Source organism: Peromyscus californicus, unplaced genomic scaffold (assembly GCF_007827085.1).
Source record: "Peromyscus californicus insignis strain IS unplaced genomic scaffold, ASM782708v3 Scaffold_3__1_contigs__length_106647218, whole genome shotgun sequence".
Taxonomy (NCBI): Eukaryota; Metazoa; Chordata; class Mammalia; order Rodentia; family Cricetidae; genus Peromyscus; species Peromyscus californicus.
The window spans coordinates 69,262,396-69,282,933 of NW_026294551.1; the positions used below are offsets into that span (position 1 = coordinate 69,262,396).

At 46.3% G+C, this 20,538-nt stretch overlaps 1 protein-coding gene and 1 non-coding gene across 9 annotated transcripts in view; both read left to right on the plus strand.

The window, feature by feature from the left end:
- Nucleotides 1–314: 314 nt before the first annotated feature.
- The window catches only part of LOC128122319 (solute carrier family 22 member 4), a 60,935-nt gene continuing 40,711 nt past the window's right edge, over nucleotides 315–20,538 (plus strand). Inside the window, exons 1-2 of one of the 8 annotated variants that reach the window (XM_052757786.1) lie at nucleotides 315–6,394; nucleotides 13,490–13,628. In XM_052757786.1, coding sequence (XP_052613746.1) covers nucleotides 6,002–6,394; nucleotides 13,490–13,628 — 532 coding nt within the window. In that variant the 5' untranslated portion in view covers nucleotides 315–6,001. Of the gene's footprint in view, nucleotides 6,395–13,489; nucleotides 13,629–15,848; nucleotides 17,877–19,357; nucleotides 20,520–20,538 lie in introns of those variants that run through there. The other 7 variants (XM_052757787.1, XM_052757788.1, XM_052757789.1 and 4 more) reach the window with 7 other exon arrangements.
- LOC128123624 (U6 spliceosomal RNA) lies at nucleotides 16,214–16,320 on the plus strand. The gene has a single exon (XR_008222781.1). It is a non-coding gene; the product is annotated as a U6 spliceosomal RNA (small nuclear RNA).

Here is a 20,538-nt window from a genome sequence, read left to right on the forward strand (position 1 = left end):
TTATATATAGAAATGATGGGATAAATAGAAATAGAATATATTATGTAATATAGTTATATAATATATGATCTAAATATATACTATATAAATATTATAAATTAGAAAATATAACATAAAAATAAATATATATTTATATATTATAAATTATATTAGAAATGATGGGATAAAAGGGTAGATTGTTGAGTCTACTTTTAAACAACCACTAGTCTCAAATATTTTACATTGGTATGAATTTTTGTACATTGATACAAATTTAATGTTATTTTTGTTATACTGTTATATTGTTTTGCTATACATATATATACATATGTATACATATATGTATCTACTCTTGTTTAAGATATTGCACCTATGCAGCTCATTTTAAAAAGTTATGTAAAGTTTTAGACTTTGAAAGTTACTTAGGATATTAAAGAAATACAGCTCAGTAGTTAGTCATCTATAACAACCAAACTTAAGAGTCATGTTAGGCATGTTTTCAAGGTATATCAACAGAGATGTATTTTAAATAGATATCTGGTCTTCAAATGCTTCAAAGACATATAGAATATGGCATTTAAGCTGTTTTAATAATACAAACCCTTTCATGACAATGAGACACATCTGCTCCTGGCAGCACCAATCTACTTCAGAGAAGATGATGGGCATCAAAAAACCTCCATATGGAGTTTGCTTTCTTCGTGGCAAAGTTAGTCACTGGGCAAAGAAACTGCCCTTGCCTTGACTGCTGACAGTGTTCTGTCCAAATTGGACAAGTAAGGCACAAAAGAAAGCAACTGCCAAACTTGGCCAAATCAGGGATGAACAGTCCTTCAAAAATTCCTGCTTCACAGACAAATCTGTCAGATAGTCTAGGTCTGTGGGCTGAAGATGAATGCTCCAACATTGCAGAGGAACCTTGGGTGATTGTCCAGGCAGCCAGCTGTTTCTGTCATTTCTCTTAGTTTTGGAAGTTGCTTGCTCTGCACTTCCTATTTACTCAGGTAATATTATATCCTTCTCAGTTTTTGATGGGGTTGAAGACTAGAGAGTTATAGTTACAGTTTTCCTTAGTCTTGATAGAAAGTAAATTAGTTACAAAACTTCGGATTCATCAAGATAGGACAGACAAAGGAGTATTTTCTCTGAATTTGCCAAATACAAATGGACTGGACATTATGAATGTAATTTTTACTTGATAATTGTTCTTATTGTATCTAGTTTCATTTGTTAAAGTTAATACCTTTCCTTTCTATTTAGAAAATATCTGATAATTGTTCTTATTGTTCTTATAGTTTTAATGTGTTAAGAGTTAAAACTTTTCCTTTTTATTTAGACAAAAATGAGGAAATGTTGTGGAATAATCTTTTTGTATAATGTGAAGATGTGTCACTCTGATTGGTTTAATAAGAAGCTGAACAGCTGATAACTAGGCAGGATTTCCAGGCAGAGAGGACACTAGGAAGAAGGGCAGAGACACAGAGCAAGCAAGATGGACAAGATGGAGATAAGGTAATAAAGCCACAAGACAGAAAGTAAATTAATAGAAATGGGTTAATGTAAGATATGAGTTAGTTAGAAACAAGCCTAAGCTAAGGCCGAGCTTTCATAATTAATAATAAGACTCCACGTCTTTTGTGTGTGTGTGTGTGTGTGTGTGTGTGTGTGTGTGTGTGTGTGAGCTGGTGGCCCAAAAAGAAAAGTCCATCTACAGTCCTCTTATCTCTAGACCCAGTAAGCATATTTCCAGCTGCTTCCTAACATTATTGGTAATGTAGTGTAGGGTCTCTGTGACCACCACAGCCAGCAGTGTAACGATCCATGGGAGGCAAGGAGGTAGCCCAGTTCATCATGACTAAGTAGCTGGTGCTGATGTATTTAAGCATGGCACAATTTGATGAAAATTTTCCTGGTGGTAATTAATTCAATCTATGTGCACAATAAAGCCTAAGACACGGCTATATCAAAACTCTTTGAAAAGTACATGTGACATCTTCCATAAAGATAGGTTTTATAGATTGACAAGCTCATGATAAGGGTCTGAGGAAGATCTGGTGCAAAGGTCAGCAGGCTATTAACTATGTCCACTCCAAGCCTTCTTTTGACTTTATTACTTTATCTCCATCCTGTCCATTCTGCTTGCTCTGCATTTCTGCCCTTCTTCCCAGTGTCCTCTCTGCCCCCATATCCTGCCTAGCTATCAGCTGTTCAGCTTTTTATTAAACCATTCAGAGTGACACATCTTCACAGTATACAAACAGAAGAGTGGGAAAATTGAGCTAAGCCCAAGTGAGTATGCATGCATTCATTTCTCTCTGGTCTTGACTGTGGCTATGATTAGTTGTTTGAAGTTTTTGCCTTGACTTCTCCACAATGAGAGACTTTAACCTGAACCTGTAAGCTGAAATAAATGCCTTTCTCTCCTAAGCTGCTTTTTGTTGGAGTATTGTAGCACAGCAACAGATATGAAAGCAGAAAAGGTCTATAATACATTGCTCAGGAAACCTTTTCTATGACAGATCCCTTGGTCTCAAGAATATTAGTTTGAAGACCAAATGAAACCCCAAAACTTATTCCAACCTTTCTGGCCAATTTATTAAATCAGAAGTAAAGCCATGTTAGGTAGAATTAATACCAACATGAAAGCCATTCTTCTCAGTGTCCTTTATTAACAATGGCTAATTGAATACCTGATCTCCAAAAGAACAATCATGTTGGAATTCAGTTGCATCAGGTCGATCATGGGAGGAAGAGCTTTAAGGTCATGGAGTTTTGTTTTAGCAATCCCATCACTCTAACAGAACGCCTGATATAATAAAGAGGGAAGGATTTATTTTTGACTCACTGCTTCAGAAAGGTCAGTCCATCCTGGTGAGAAGATATCATGTGGTTTTCCTGGGAAAATATCAAAAATTATCTAGTCACCAGATAGGGCACTGCCAACAGACCAGAGAAATTATTCCATCCAAGTGCACCTTGATGCACCAATGAGCACTGGGAACCAGGCAATGTGCTCTCGAAGGTGTGTGTAGTTGAGATAGGAGCTGGACATTGTCAGATTCTAAGTTGTATTAGCAGGCTGATCAGCACTTCATCATAGAACAGAAGTGGTAGGTTCCGGGTCACTTCTCAGCAGGTCAAAAGGGTATGTGCATGTATGTCAGCCACGGGTGGGTCAGACACTACCTCAGCCATACCAGCATTTCTCCCTCAGCTCAAACCTGTAGCCTCATGAGGTAGCTCTCTGCAACCAGCTGATGGGGGCAAAATACTCAGCCCTGACTCCCACGTGTTAGCTTCCTGTGTTGATACTAGCCAAAAGTCACTGCCACACATCTTAGGGGTGACCCTAAAGAATGGTGAAGGGAATCCTTCTAACACACTAAACTATACTCAGTTTTGATCATTTTGTATAGAGGGAAAACAGGCTGATTTACAGACCCTGTCAACAACTGGCAAACAGCTGAGTTGATTGACACCTGTTCGGGCTCTCATATCCAGCCTGGAAGTGCGGAGGAGTGGCCTGGTGGGGGCGGAACTACAATATAGTGCCTGCTTCTTCCCTCGGAGGGACCAAACTCCATTCTCCGGTAGCAATGAGGGTGATAATAAAACTGAGACTACTGAAAAGGGCGAGGCACTTGCTGCCTGCTGGTGAAATACATAAGGAACACTAAGAAATGCAGTAAGCAACGATTTGAGTTCAGTGCAAGGCTGGAGTGGGAAGATCCCTCAGGCCCAGAGGAGTTTAAGAACTGCCTGGACATCTTAGCAAGATCTGTGTCTACTCAGTTGGTAGAGTGCTCGCCCAGCACCCACAAAACCCTAGCCAACGTGTGATGCCCAGCATTGCATCAGTCAGGCATGGGGGTACATGTTAATAACGTTTTAATAGTATTACTATTTTAGTATCAATCAACTAATATTTAATATGGAGTTGATTAATATTAGTATTAATTTTTAATGATATATTTCATGTTATAAAATAAAAATAATGTCAAAAACGTTTTTTGACACGGCATCTTACCACAGCTCAGGTTGGCCTGGAACTCACAATCTTCCTGCTCTAGCCTACCCAGTGCTAGGACTATAGGTCTATACTACCGTGCTTGACCATAGTATCAAAACTTTGAGACAGGACAGGCCTGCTAATTCATCAACCTCAGGCTTCAAGAGGGCTCCTCTCCACAGCTGGGCACTGACCCTGCACACTGACAAGGATCAGCTCAACTTCAGGGTCTTGTGGGGACTTCATTTTCTTCATTGCTTATTTTCCTCAGTCCTTTGCTTTTGTTCTTGGGGATCATTACTCAAAAATAATGCTTCAGATAAGTGCTTGTCTCTGCTTGTGTTTTTTAGTAGTTTGAGGTAAAAGAATAAACCTAAGTAAGATTCTAACAATAACATTCCACTCAAAAGATATTTCAAAAGTACAGAAAACCTATGAGTAATTTCGCTGGGTTAAAAAGCACAAACCAAGCCAGGCATAGAGTCACACGCCTTTAATCCCAGCACTCGGGAGGCAGAGGCAGGCAGATCTCTGTGAGTTGAGGCCAGTCTGGTTCTACCTAGGGAGTTCTAGGACAGCCATGGCTACATACAGAGATCCTGTCTCAAACAAACAAACAAATAAATAAAAATAAAAGGCATAAACCAGAGTTGTCCTGGCACATTAGGCACATGGTCTTAAAGGACAGGAAAGGAAACTGAGGTTGTAAGTGGTGGGAAGCCAGCCGAATCCTTGGGCTCAGACTTGAGGAGGCTACCAAAACCAAAGAAGAAGAACCAACAGAAGTCCCCCGGAGTTTCCCGCAGAGGGTCTGGAGAAGCAAGCCGGTCTGTGCAAAGAGATGGGCTCCTCAGCCTGCCGCTATCACCAGCCCCGTGGATCCCAGGACACAGGCTCCAGTGTAGGCTAGGACACGGTGTTCCCAGGGCCTTAGTTGCGGATACTGAGCAGAGAGAAAAAGGCAGTCTCGGCCCTCCTTTGCCAGATCTGAGAGCCAAATCTCACTAGTTTGTCCTCTCTCTGTTCCTCCCTCCCTCGGTTCCTGGACAGGGAATGGGCCTTTCTGCAAATAGAAGGCCTTTCTGTCCAAGAAGGCTTTGGCGCCTTGCCGCAATAAAGAGCCCTGGGCGCCTGAAGGGTGCAAAAGGACAAACATCAGAGCCCAGACGTGGTGAAAATGTGACTCCATTGCTATGCTTCCGCAGTGGGCCAGCTACGTCCTTCTGGTGTCTCCTATAGAGGCCCCAGGGAATCTTCAAGAGGACTCGGGACAACTCAGAGGCCTGTGACCCGACCTTTTTTAGTTCAGGGCGCATCTCTGACTCAGCATGACCTCGCACATCTCTTGCAGGCTCCCGAGCCACTGTTGCCGCTTTTCAAGGTGAGGATCCTGCTGTTCCAATGACGCTTCTCCGCCCCCCGCTGTCTGGTGACGGTCTAGAGCCGTACTGAGGCGCATAAGTGAGCTCCCACGCTGTCGTGTGTCACCCACAGAGGTCTCTTGCGAACGCTGACTTGAATTAACTGTCGGGTCCGCCCGCCTGAGCTCAGACTCCAGACTGGGAGAGTGGAACAACGGACTCCTGCCCCGGGCTAGGCCTGGCAGGACGCGGACATTGAAGCCAGCCAGGGTCAACCCCTTAGAGACCTTGCTCTCCGGACGCAGCTCCTCCCTGTCGCTCACCCTCCCACGTGTGGCTGAGAAATCCGGAGCTCCGGGCTCGCTGCACGCGCATTACACAGCAGCGGATCCCAAGCGGGAGGCCCAGTTGGAAGGCCTCTGGGTGCGGAGGGAAAAGAGCAGGAGGCGGAGCCGACCCGGGAGCACCGCCCCGATCGGTGGAGCGCACTAGTCTCCAGGTGCCTCGCTCGCACTGGGGGTGTGGTTCCGAGGACTGGGCTTCCCTGAGCTCCGCACCAGCCCCTAGGAGCTTTGCGGCACCCGCAGCGCATTTGCACGCCAGATTCTCCTATTAACCCCCTTGTGCAAGTTGTGAAGGAGAGGCAGGAAGCATGCGGGACTACGACGAGGTGACCGCCTTCCTGGGCGAGTGGGGACCCTTCCAGCGCCTCATCTTCTTCCTACTCAGCGCCAGCATCATCCCCAATGGCTTCAATGGTATGTCAGTCGTGTTCCTGGCGGGGACCCCGGAGCACCGTTGCCTTGTGCCTGACACCGTGAACCTGAGCAGCGCGTGGCGCAACCACAGTATCCCGTTGGAGACGAAGGACGGGCGACAGGTGCCCCAGAAATGCCGCCGCTACCGACTGGCCGCCATCGCCAACTTCTCTGCGCTGGGGCTGGAGCCTGGACTGGACGTGGACCTGGAGCAGCTGGAGCAGGAAAGCTGCCTGGATGGCTGGGAGTACGACAAGGATGTCTTCCTGTCCACTATCGTGAGCGAGGTAGGTGACAGCGCCTTGCTGGAGATAGTCACTGGGAATGGAGACTCCACCGCATCGGTGCCCCCAACAGTCCCTGGCAGTGCCTGGGTCAATGTCACACTCCGTCTCAAACGTGCCAGGCACAGAATGGGGTTTTGAGTGCGTTCTCAGCACAGGCTCAGAGCTGATGAATTTCTGTGTGCCACGGAGGGGATGGAAAAGAGTGTTGTCATCAACTGCCTTTTCCTTTCCGTGTTTCACAACACTTAGAGTTTCCCAAGAGCCTCAGTGCTTCCCTGGGCAGGCCAAGCCCCATACTGTCTTGGTATACAGTCAGATGTTTCCTTGCCACCGAGGAGAAAAGGGATGTGGTGGTCTGTTGAGTTCAAGTATGACACACGAAGGATCTTGAGACAGAGAAGGGCCTCTGTGTGGAGGCCCCAATTTCTCCAAAAGGAGGCAGCTGTCCCTTGACATTGGCTAGATGCAAGGAGCCAAAAGTAGAACCTGGCATTTGGATACTCCTGTGGGAAGTGTCAGCTGGTGGGCAGGAGCTCCAGCGGGGACCGCCTACCTCTAAGTAGTCTGGGAAGGGGTTCCCTAAGTCACAGAATCTGGATGTGGATCTACTCCCTCTCTGTGTTTCCTGCTGCACATTTGCTAAGGGCCAGGTGAAATTATTAGGTCAAGACACACAGTCTTTCTGAAAAGAGCATCCCTAAGAACCGACTTCCTGCTATTGATCAGGCTGGTAGGATGTCCCGCTTTCCCACCTTCCAATGCTGCCTCTGTTCCCTCTTTCTCCCAAGGGGGTTAAAAACAACAACAACAAGAAAACTATGTTCCTCCCAAGGGGATGGGGGGTGGACAACTAACAGGAGCCTCGCCTGCTTCTTTATCTCTTTCCCTCAGCACCATGTAGCAGTCATCAAAAAAATGTGTCTGGCCCTGGGGTGTAGACAGCTAGGGTGTGGGTCCCACCTGCAGAGCTCAGATGCCTGTGGGCCATACCAGCTGTGTTGTTGAGAAAATTCACTTCAACCCTACTTAGTGTTGGACTTCAGAAGCCAAAATTCAAATCTTGGCTTGTTTCATGTGTGACGTTGGGTAAATAAACTCCCTTCTCCTCGTGGAATAACTAGATCTGGAGATACTGCAGGAAGGAGACGTAAATGTGAGGCAAATCTGGAGATAAGGGATGGTTCTGTTCAGCAAAGAAGTGGCCAGTTCTGGGGATGGGAGCCCTGTAGATTGGGTAAGTGGAGCTCAGAGGAAGATAAGAGGCTAGAGCTGCCTCTAGGGCCAGCTTGTGGGTATTCTGAAGAGCTGACTATAGTTTGAGGACCGTAAAAATAGCAAGCCTAAGTAAGATTTGTGCTTTTATTTTCTTCTTTTGAGACAATGTCACAGGATATAGGCTTGTCTAGTCTGTAACTCACTGCATTACCCAGGCTGGCTTGGAACTCACAGTGATCCTCTTGCCTCTGCCTCCTAGATACAGAGACTTATAGATATATACCAACTCTCCCAACCCTGTGTTCTTAGAGTCTAATCTAGCTGCTATGGAAAGCAAGATTGGGAGAAAACTGTGCACTGTCACTTCTGCAAGAGAAGTACTCAGTCAAGAGTGGCGGCTGTGGAGGATGCAGGGCTCATGGAGAGTGGATGAGCCTGTGGCCCCCTCTGGGTCTCTCACATTAGCACCCTGCCTATCTTTGGTCCTCATGTGGCCTGCCATGCCTCTCCCGCTGTGCCTGGCCCTAGGGTATCTAAGACTGAGAGCCAGCTCATCCTTCAGTTCTGGGATTATTCCCTGCATCTAAGTTAGAGGTTGGAGTCACTAGCTGCAACCTTCACAGACTACTGGTCCAACCTGGCTCCTGTCCTCCTCCTGGATGGTTTTGTTTGCCTGAGGATATGGTGGTGGTGGGGGTGGGGTGGAGAACTACCAGCTCCTGAGTTCATAGGTGCCCCACCATGCTGTCCCCAGGGGCCTCTGGGCACACCTCGCGATTCCTACCTCACATACCCACACTGTGACCTGCTTTGCTTTGCAGCCTCTCTCTCTTGCTTGCTTTTTTTTTTTTTTTTTGGGGGGATGGTGGGAAAGGCAAAGGGCACTGGTGGCTGGAAAGAGAAGGAAAGGAGGCAAGAAGCAGGGTGAGTAGTGTGGGGTGGGTCTCTCCAGAGGGCGCTGGAGCTCAGAGTCTGGGTGAGAGCTAACCACAATAGAAACAAAGTATTGTGGAGAATGTGGGGAGGATGGAATGCCCATGTGTTTCTGGTGAGAATGTCACTCAGTTACAGTTTCTGCAACAAATACCCAACACAGGGGTTTATAAAGAGACAAGGTTCAAGTCTAGGATCAATTGGCCCTGTTACTTTTGGAGCCTGTGGTAAGGCAGCACATCCCGGTGGAGAGTGTGTGCTAGAGGGAAGCAACTTTCCTCGTCGAGAAGACACCAGGGTCCCCAAGTCCCCTTCCAAAGACCTAGCTTCCTCCCAGTGGGCCTCACCCCTTCAAAAGCCCACCAACCCACAGCAGCTTCAGGCTGGGAGCCAAGCCTTCAACAAATATCTTTAGAGAAACATTTAAGATCCAGCCTCTATCCCAGCACCCAAGCAGCCGAGGCAGAAGGATTGCTATGAGTTCCAAGCCGATGTGGGACACAGCACGAAACCCTGTCACCAAACAAAACCAAACCCGAACCGTGGCAGAAGGTATAATGACACAGTTGCTATGAGAAGAGTATTAGTGTCCTTCAAAAAAAACAAAAATAGAATAAACTGGGTGTGGTGCATGCCTGTAATCCCAGCACGTAGGAAATGGAAACGAAACCCAAAGTCATCCTTGGTTACACAATGAGTCCCAGAGCAGCCTGTGATACCTGAGACCCTGTGTCAAATAATAATAATAATAATAATAATAATAATAATAATAATAATAATAATAATAATATTCCCATACAATCAACCCTTTGCACTTCTAGGTAAATGATAAGTTTTTGCACCCCAATAGGCCTCTCCGCCAACTGAGCAATCCAAATCAGACCTAATCAGACCGAATTAGAAAAAGTGCAGGTTTAATGGGTAAAGTATTCCCGGGTGATTCTCTGGCCCTTCAGAGAGGAGATGGGGACAAGAGACCGGAAAACCACATGTCTGTTTTCTGGGATGCAGCTTAAATACCCTGTGGAAGTGGTCTTGAGCCTCTCTGGGGGAGGAGCTGTGTTTGGAGGGTTTAGGGAAAGAGATAGGGGAGGGGAGTTGAGATGGGTAGTCCACCAGAACATTCCAGACTCTTTGGGTATATGGATGCCAGGGTGCCAGGGATTGAGGTGGAGCTCCCACCCAAACAGTAAACACTAACAGAATTGAAACAGGGTCTCAAAGAGTTACTTGTTAGGCTGGGAGATGGCTCAGTGTAAGAACACATACTGCTCTTGCAGAGGACCACCGTTCAGATGCCAGCATCCGAGTCAGGGGCTTACAACTGCCTGTAACTCCAGCTCAGACACCTGTGCTCTCCCGTGTGCACATTCACAATGAATAAATATTACAAATTACCTACACATCCATGTTCATAGCAACATTGTTCTTGAGAAGCCAAAAGATGAATGCACCCTGATGTCCATCAATAGCTTGAATGGATACATAAAATGTTGTATATATGAACAACAGAGTTTGATCTCACTTGAAGAGAAAGCAAGTTGTGGGCACAGGCTCTATAAATGACTGGGGACAACACCATGCTTAATGAAACGGGCTGGTCACACAGACACAAGACTTAGGTAAAGCACAGATGAACGTGATCGCACAGGCCTGGAACAGCACTGAGGGGGGTGAGGTAGGAGGATCGAGGTCAGCCTGGAATGCAAAGACTGTCTCAAAACATGAGAGAGTCAGAGATGGGAGGAGGCAGAAAGAAAGAGGGGGGTGGGATACGAGATGATTGTGGGTTATTGTTGCTTAATGGGTTTCCGGGCACACACAGCCATTCCCAGCGTTTTTAAAAACATGGGTGCTGGAGTCTTCAATCAGATCCTCATGCTTACATAGCCAGTGTTCTTTCACACTAAGCTATCTCTCCGGCCCTCTTTATACAATTTCTTAAAGAGTAGATGAACAGTGTCCACCTACAGAGAGATGGCCTCCTGTAGATGGGCTATATCACTTGTGGCACCAGCAAAATGGCATCACAGGTGAGTAGTGAATAGCACTAAGACAGACCCTGGTCACCCTCTTGCCTGCACCTCTGTCTAGGCATTGTGGGCATTTGGGAAGCTTTCTCCAAGGCTTGGGTTGTGGCAGATAGAAAAGGTGATGGCTGAACCCCTGTCCCCAAAGATGCAGGGCCAGACCTCTGAGAACAAGCCATGTGCCAGAGCCCATGCAGACTTAGTGACAGTGACAGTGAACAAGATGACCTCATCCTTACAGGCTGAGCCCAGGGCCTCTGACAGGTCCCTTCATCCTGGCTGGCAAGGGTAGAAGGACTGTCCTCAGAATGTGCCTCTGCCTTGTACTCCAGCACCCTGATATCCTCCAGAAGAGAAAGGGCCATCCAAACTGTCCCTGGACCCCTCCACAGAAGGACAGGGTCAGCCAAGAGTCCAGAGAAATGTCTTCCATAGACACCAGGAGATAGGAATCGCATGTCTGGACTGTGACTCCCATGGGTACGCCTATCTCTGGGTGCATCCACAGATAAGGTGATTTCCTCCCTTAGGGGCTGTGTGTGAGGTACCAGCCATTCAGCCTGTGGAGTTACTAAGAATCAAATTTCTTATCCTTATTTTGAAATAACTTCTGATTCAAAGAAAAGTTATTAAAATAGGATAGAACATTTACATAGACCCTTCAGCTAGCTTCCTCTGGCCTTCGCAGTTTATTTATTGTTTTTCTCAGACAAGGTATCACTCTATAGCTCAGCCTGGCCTGGAACTCACTGTATCATCCAGGTTGGGCTCTTCTTGACTCTGGCCCCCCCATGCTGGGATTGCAGACATGTGCCACCACACCCAGACCTTCTGTTTTCCATTTAAATTACCCATAATGCATTTATCAAAATCAGGAAATTAACACTGGTCAAAGTACCACTAGTGTACTGTGTTCTGATCCAGTCCACCATTACACTTAGCTGCCATGTCTCAGTCTCCAGTGTGAGATAATTTTTCTGCCTTTCCTGATCTTTTGTGACCATGATGTGTTTTAGGTGTTGTTTTAATGAGTGGCCCCTCAACTTGGGTTTTTGTAATTTTTCTCACAATCAGATTGCACTATGTGGTTTGGGGGTAAGAATACAACAGAAGTGATATATTTTCCCAGCCTCAAACCAGGTATATAACCAGGCACATGCTGACACTGTCCGAATTACCAGTGATATGAACATCAATCATTTGGTTAAGTTGGTGTCTGCTGGATTTTTCCACTATTATTAATAGTATTTTTCTCTTTCAGAGTTAATATACATTTGAAGGGAGATGCTTGGAGATAATACAAATTTTTACCCACTTAGTTTAGCACAGATCTCCAGACCTTGACTGAGATGACTAATACTGTAGTCTTTGCCTAGTGGCGATTTGAGATGATTCTAGAAATAAAGGCTCCCCTCCACAGCCATTTATTTCTGTGTGTGTTTATTCATGTATGCACGGGCTCATACTTATTTATTTCATTTAATCAGTTATGTCTAATACTGTCCTTAATATTCTGTAGCTCCAGCTTTTCACCTTAATTATTTAATTATTTTTCACTTTAAGGAAAAGACTGTAAAAATACAAGGTGAATGTTTTCTGTCTCTGGACTCTGGGCTAGAAGGGTCTCTGATCACCCTGTGAAAGGTGTCTATCCTATCTAGTAGATAAGTTACCCACAGGGTGGTATTAGTGCAGGAACAGAGAGGCGCAGGGATGTGTGGGACTTGGTATAAGGAGCTTCTGTTGGGGAAGGAGGGACCCTGAGCACCCTAAACAATCGTGTGATGATGGGTGATTTTCACTGAGACCTACCATGGTGGTCATACCTTTATCTCTAGGGTCATGATTTAGTCCTTCAGTGCCTATACCTGAGTAAACTCAGATGCCTCCTGCCCTGAGGCTGAAGGAGCAGGGAGGGTAGGCAAGGGCAGGGCCTGGGCATAAGCTGGCTCTTGCATGTCTTCTTTCCTCACAGAACACCATTAGGTATCCTTGACCCTAGTCCACAAAACGGAAACACCTAGAAAGCTTCATGTGAACCAGACCTGGATTATCCTAGGCTTTGTGCTTTAGAGACCTGGAAGGAGGCCTGGGTCCTGAGGGCCAACCTGCTCAAAAGGCCCTTCAGTAGCCCAAGAAGGGGCTGCTGTCCCACCCTAGCCGCATCTGTCCTCTTCTGCAGCTGGCTATATCCCTGGAAGTCTGGGGATGAGGTAGCTGAGGGTGTGACCATTCCCTCAGATAGAACCTGCAGCAAACGGCCTGTGCCCTGAGAGGCACCAGTTTTGTGTCACCCTTCCTAGGATCAAGACACTGGTTTCACTCATAGCCCCAAGGTGGGCCAAGTTCTCAGAGGAACGTGGGGCCCCATTCCAAACTCATAGGGAGTTTCTGAGGATGGGAAGGGAATAAGGACACTGACTAAGGGCCACTCCAACAGCAGAACTTAATACAGACTATTTCCGCTGGGGTCTATGTGGGCCTGGCCAAGGGACAGACCTGGAGGAACGGGCAGTTTGCTTCATTCTACCCTGGTTACTAGAGTTGTACAGGTCAGCCTGGGCCCCAGCAGTCCTAACGAGCTGTGCTCAGCTGCTCATCCCAATAAGCAAGTATATAAACCAGTATTGATGAAAAGCAGGAAAAGGAGATTATTCAGTGCAGCCACATTAGAAAGAGGAACCAGAAGTCCTATGACAGCTCAAAAGTCCACCACCGGGGTCCTAACATGAGGCTCAGGTTTAAATGGAGGGCAAGAGCTCTGCTCAGCTCAGCTAAGGAGTCCTGGTCGAGGTGTGGTCCTGCCCATCTTCACTGTCTGGACGCCAGTCCCTCCTGCAAAGGGAAACTTATTTATTTCCAGAAGAAAATAGGCCCTCTGGCTGGCACCGGCATCTCAGCCTTTTCCTTCTCCCAGGAACTCCTAGGAAAATTACAATTTCTTCAAGTCCATTGTTTCAGTAGTCTGCTGGACAAAGAGGAGGACACAGATGTTCCTTCAGATTATCTTCGTTCCTGCCAGGATGGTTTACCCTGGGATACTGCTGGTGGCCAAGGTGAGACACTGTGCCCTCTCTTGAGTCATTAGACTAAAACAATGGGCCCCATGGCATCGGATTGGCAGCTTGGCTGTCAAGATGGCTTGAATATTAACTAAACCCCTCGGCACTCAGATGTGCCCTCACGGTTCCAAAGACAGCGTGCCAGCCAGTCCCCGGCTGACTTGATTTTCAGTCCGCCTTCAGAAAGCATGCCAGGAAACGAACCGAGGAAGACTGGGGACTGCCCCTGGCTTGCCCCTGGCTCTGGCTTGAGTGCGCTTCCCTGTTTATCAGCTACTTGGTCACCCTGCGGCTGTGTTCCTCTGACAACTGACTCTGGGATGTCAGAATGCACCTTTGTTCTCAGGCTGTTTCACCTGCCCCTGCTGCCAAGCCTCCGGATAAACAGACTTTGTTCATCCCTCCCCGTGGGTAGACAGAGTCCAAGGTGGCATGGCGACAGAAATCAGGCAAGCTGGGCAAGAGGCCCTGACAAGTGCCAGGGGTCTTGGGCAGCACTGCCGTCCTTCCCTGTTGCTGGCTGTTTTCTCACGTGTAAAGGCTGTGTTGGTACCTGATGCATGTCTCCAGAGCTCCAAAAAAGACAAGAATCTATCTCTATTTGTGACCTAGTCAGTGTAGAGGGAATTGGAGGGGGGAGGGGGCATGTGGAGAAAGGATGGGTTTATTCCTATTATACCACAGGTTCCCAACCTACTTCACTCTTATAGGAAGTATGGGTAGCCCAGGCTGGCGATTCCTGCTCAATGCTTGCAAGATAAGAGGGCGGGCAGATGTAGCAGCCCATGCCTGCAATCCCAGAACTCAGGAAGCAGAAGCAAGAGGATCCCAAATTTGAGGCCAGCCTGGGCTACACAAAGAGATCTTTTCTCAGAAATAACTAACTAAATAAATCACCGTGCCTGGGGCTAGCCTCATACTGACACCTTTGAGGGGTTTTCCTCCGAGCAGCTGCTGGTACGGATCCAGTCTATTTGTTCATAGCTAGAGTAGGGCCTGGGAGGGCCATGGTAGACCCTGTCCCCAAATACAGGGACGGAGTCAGGGCCCCTAGGGCCTCTCCTCTCCACAGCTCCCTCTCCCAACCGCACCCTGCTTCTCAGACTTTCAGCTCACAGCTGTTACCCGGGCCTCATGCCCCGTGTCCGTTGCTCTAACCCCGAATGGAAGACCTGAATCAGTAAAAGAATGGTTTTCCTTACATTTTTGGACCCAAAGGGGAAAAAGTCTCAGCTTAGGCCCACCTTGTCTGTAGCAATACTGTAATTTATAGAAAGGATTAAGCCAAAGCCTTCACAGGAGGCTGGGGTGTAGCTGGCATGTTAGAGGGCTTACTCTGGGTTTGATCCCTGACATTGCATAAACTGGGTAGGTAGGTCAGCCACACCTATAACCCCAGCACTTGGCGGGTAGAGGCAGGACAGTGAGGAGTTCAAGGAGTTCTGCGGCATGACTAGTTGGAGGTGAGCCTGGGATACATGAGCGCTTGCCTCAGAGGAGAAAACAAAAGCTCGCATATGATTTATTCGTCTGCATAGGCAGATGTGATGGTGAGATAAGTTAACCAGAACTGTGAAATTAATCTTTTCCTCTAAGACAGCTCCTCTTTGGGCCAGGGCTTTCCAGTCTGCTCTTCACTGTGGCATAGAAGTGCCTGGATACAAGTTAATCTCATAGATTGTGTTACACTGTTACACGGGCAGTTTTTGTTTGTGGTAGTGGTGGTGGTGGTGGTGGTGGTAGAACCCCAGGCCTCTTGCGTACTAGGTGAGTGCTCTCACACTGAGTTACATCTCTAGCCCCAAACATGCTTTTAGTTGTGGCCCAGCCTCCGGTAACCACAGAACTCCTCACTGGCACCTCTCCACCGATGGTAGCTTTTCCTGTAACCCAGTTTAAGGAGGGAAGACACTGAGAACAATATTCATTTCAGCAGTCTCTTGTCTCAGTTGTTTATAAAGAAACATAGGAGCAGGGTGGTGGTGGCGGCGGCGGTGGTGGCGCACGCCTTCAATCCCAGCTCTTAGGAGGCAGAGGCAGGCGGATTTCTGAGTTCAAGGCCAGTCTGGTCTATGAAGTGAGTTCCAGGATGGCCAGGGCTACACAGAGAAGCCCTGTCCCTAAAAACCAAGGAAGAAGAAGAGGAGGAGGAGGAGGACAAAGATGAGGAGGAGGAGGAGGAAAGAAAAAATGCAAGTAGAATAAGTAAATAGCCAAGAAGGCAAAAAACAAAAAAACAAAAAAACCTGAAGCAAAGTATTTGCAAATCCTGTATGTGACAAAGGAGGATGGGGACATGGCTGGTTCATTAAAAGCAAATGCTGCTCTTGCAGAGGACCTGAGTTTGCTTCCCAGAATCCATGTCGGCAGCTCACAACCATCTGTCACTCCAGCTCCTGGAGATCTGATGCCCTCTTCCGGCCTCTGAGGTCATCACACACACACACACACACACACACACACACACACACGCCCCTCACACTCTCTCTTTAAAATAAACGTTTATGTAAAAACGTATGTGACGAAGGACTTGTATCCAGAATGTGAAAAGAACTCTTACAATTTAAGAAAACGAAGACGTGCTCACTTTGGCAGCACACTTACTAAATTTGGAACGATACAGAGAAGATTAGTGTGGCCCCTGCGCAAGGATGACATGCAAATTCATGAAGCATTCCATATTTTAAAACAAAAAGACAAACCAACTTTCATAAAGGAAAAAAATCATTTGGTCATTTTGGAAAATAGGTATTTCTCCATTCCAAGGAAAATTTACAAATCAGTAAGTAAATGAAAAGATTCTCAGACTTTCCAACAGCAGTGTGATATATACCACAGGTCTGCTTCCTGATGAAACTGTTACTAACTAACTAACTAACTAACTAACTAACTAACTAACTAACTCTAACTCTTTCTTTCTCTCTCTCTCAAAACAAAAAAGGAAAGCTAAGTCACAAGCCATCTTCTCCCCCACACCCTGACACAGAGATGATACAGCCAAGAAAACAGGGTTCTTACTCCCTGTGACTCATAGTGTTCCATCAAGAAAGGCCACCAATGCCTGCCCCACCTCATCCCTGCATTCCCTGAGCTCTGGGTTGCAGAGGCTAAAACCCTGGTGAATGCAGCCAGGAAGTCAGAGGCTGCCATCCTTTCTCCACCCAGCCCTTCTGCAAACAGGGGCAGCTCTGTCCACCAGCCATTAGGTCCAGAATCCCAGGGCCTTGATTGCTGTTTGTCCTGCTTATTTCTGGGCCACAGGTTCTATGCAAGAGGAGGAAGCCAAGCCGGAAAGCAAGCCAAGCAAGGAGAGAGACACAGACACAGAGACACAGAGAGAGAGGGAGGGAGAGACAGAGAGAGACAGAGATACAGAGAGAGAGGGAGGGAGATACAGAGAGACAGAGACACACAGAGAGAAACAGAGACACAGAGACACACAGAGAGAGGGGAGAGAGACAGAGACTCAGAGACACATGCACAGAGAGAGAGGGAGAGACAGACAGACAGACAGAGACAGAGAGAGGCCAAAACCACACAAAGGGCCTGCCCACACTCGGCAACTTCCTCATGAAGAGGTGCCACCCTGAGAGAAATGGGCCGCTTTCCCTGCCTGCCAGTCTTAGGGTTTCACCTGGGATGAAAGTGGCCCAAAGAGCACAGATCACTGAAACTGTCTCCACACGGTGGAAGAAGCCCAAGATTGCTCCAGAAAACAGTGGAGATTTTGTGGAAACTCAAAGGTATCTGGAATAGAGCAACGAGCTAACCCACAGGTCACCTCATCACCAGAAAAGAAAAAAAACAAAAAGAAAGGAAGGAAAAGCAGCCGAGAGCAGCCTTCCTGAGGTCAGAGCAAACCTCAAAATGACTCCACCCAGTGTCTCACCAGAGGTGACCCGGCTTGGTGGTAAACATGGGCAAAACCCCATTCTATTCCATCGGGAAGTGACGCAGCCTTGTAAAAGTGAAAGAGAGAAACTGCCCAGACTTCTGCTTCTTCGGTTTTTAACTTGTATTTATAATTCTCGATTTATTTAGTACATGTGTGTATATACACATATGTATGTGTGCGGCTCGAAGGTGTAGATGTCAGAAGACAACTGGCGGGAGTCAGTCCTCCCCTCCCACTATGTGGGCAACACGGATCAGTCTCGGGTTGCCAGGATTGACAAGTGTCTTGACCCATTGAGCCACCTTGCCAGCCTCTGCTTCTTCAATTTTAAATGAATGACTTGAATGGTAAGCTCCAAAATATTTATCTGTTTTACATTATTGCATTTTTACATTTTTTTGTTTTATGTGCATTGGTGTTTTGCCTGCATGTATGCCTGGGTGAGGGTGTCAGATGCCCTAGAACTGGAGTTACAGACAGCAGTGAGCTGTTATGTGGGTGCTAGGAATTGAACCCAGATCCTCTGGACGAGCAGCTGGTGCTCTTAACCACTGAGCCATCTGTCCAGCCCCCATTATTTCATTTTTTAATAATTTCTTAAATGCTACTTTATACTTCTGCATTTTTGTCTGTGTGTAAACACCTGATGCCTATGCATGAGATGCAAAGCCAAGGTTACCCAACCAGTGAGGAGTGGAAAGGGGGAAGAGGAGCTGTGCAGAAAGAAGGCCTGCTTGTCAGATTTAACAAAGACTGCCCTTACAGTGTGTGTTTACAAAGGAAATAGAAACTCTGGGGCGAATAAAAAAAAAAATCCCAGCCGGGCGGTGGTGGCGCACGCCTTTAATCCCAACACTCGGGAGACAGAGCCAGGCGGATCTCTGTGAGTTCAAGGCCAGCCTGGGCTACCACGTGAGTTCCAGGAGAAGCACAAAGCTACACAGAGAAACCCTGTCTCGAAAAACCAAAAAAAAAAAAAAAAAAAAAAAAAAAAAAAAATCCCAAGAAGGTGTTGGTGAAGAATTGGACTGGCAGAAGAAAGAACCAACAAACTTTCAGATAGAAGAATGGAAATTCTATACTTCAAAGAACAAAAGGGGAAAGGGATAACAAATGCACAGAGCCTCAGGGAAATGGGGGAATGCCACTAACATCAATATACGCATTAGAATATTAGAGGAAGACGAGAAAAGACCAGGAAAAATGCTCCAAGAAGAAATGACTGAAAATCTTACAAATTTAACGAAAAACATTAAGCTCCACATTTCAGAAGCTCAACAAACCCTTAGGTAGAATAGGACAGAGAGATCTGCATTCTGCTATGCTATAATAAAAATACTGAAAGATGAACACAAAGGGAGACATTTGAACTGAAAGCAGCAAAAATATGACTTGTCACATACAAAAGAATTCAATCAGCTCCAAATACAATTAGCTTTTCGTGCCCATAAATAATAGAAGACAGAAGGTGGTGCTGGTGATGGGGTAACATTCTAATTGTTGCAAGAAAACTTTCACTCCTACCAGCACCTGTTGGCATGTCCCTCTTTAATTTTGACCATCCACTGCTGGTGGGGTTGAAAAATGGATTGTAACTTTGGAAAACAGAATGAGAACTCCCCTAAGGGCTAAACATACACCTACCATATAACCCAACTGTTACACTACTATGCATATACCTAAGGGAAATAAATATACCCACACAAAATCTTGTATATAAATACTTATGATGGCATTATACACTGTAGCCAAAAACAGTGAAATGTCTATACATTTAAATAAATAACATATGCTATATCAATATTATGAGTATTATCCATCAATAATGAGGGATGAAGTACTGACCCAGGCTTCCACAGCATTATGAACTTTGAAAGCATCATCCTAAGTGAAAAAGGCCTATAATAAAAGACAGCATATCAAGGCAAAGATGTGGCTCAGCATCAATGTGCTTGCCTAGCATGGACAAGGCCCTCTGTTCAGCCCTTAGTACTATAAAACAAAACAAAAATCAAACAAATTAAAAACTATGTGGTATGAAACATCCCAAGTAAAGAAACCCACATGGTCAGAAAATAGGTATGAGCATGTCATAGACTGGGAAGAGACGCAAACAGGGTTGCCTGCTAATGGGCTTGAGATCTAGTCCAAGAGTGATGAAATATCCTAAGAGCAGAAGATGTTGGACTAGAGAGCTGGCTCAGTGAGTGCAGTGCTTGCCGCACAAGCATGAGGCCCTGAGTTCGGATCCCCAGAACCCATGTAAAGCCAGATGCGGTATTATGTGTCCATGATCCCAGTGCTGCTATGGCCAGATGGGAAGTGGAAACAAGAGGACCCCCAGAAGCTCATGGGCCATTTAACCTAGCATACACAATAGCAACCAAAAAGAAACCCTACCTCAAACAAGGCGAGATGCCCCAGCTTCTCCTCTGACCTCCACACAAGGATCATAGCAATCAAGCACCAGCATTATCACACAGAAACACACAAACACATACATACGTACGTGCACACAAGTGCATAAAGACACAAGGACCATGGCAGTCAGGCACTAGCATTATCACACAGAAACACACAAACACACATACAAGCACACAAAGCCTAGGAGACACTGCTGCACTCAACTCCACGGCTATATTAAGAACTGCAGAACTGCACATTTTACAAGCATGACTTCTGTTACCTAAGTTATACCTCAACAAGCCTGTCATTAACAAAAGGAATTAAACACGTGGGGGGGTGTTTGTTTCTGGCTTTGTTTTGTTTTTTGTAGATGGTCAAGAATTTTCACAGTCAGGTTGTAGAGGAGCTGGGGTGGACATGTACTTTGTTGTTAACTATTAGCTCTTCCTTTCTTCCTGAGAGGGGGATAACCTGAGCGGACACTGTAGAGACCCATGGCTAATGCATAAGAGGACCGATGCTAATTTCTTACTCACAGTCGTCTATGGATTAAGTCTGCTTACAGAAGGATTTTATATCCTATGGTAAGAGCTTTCATCATAC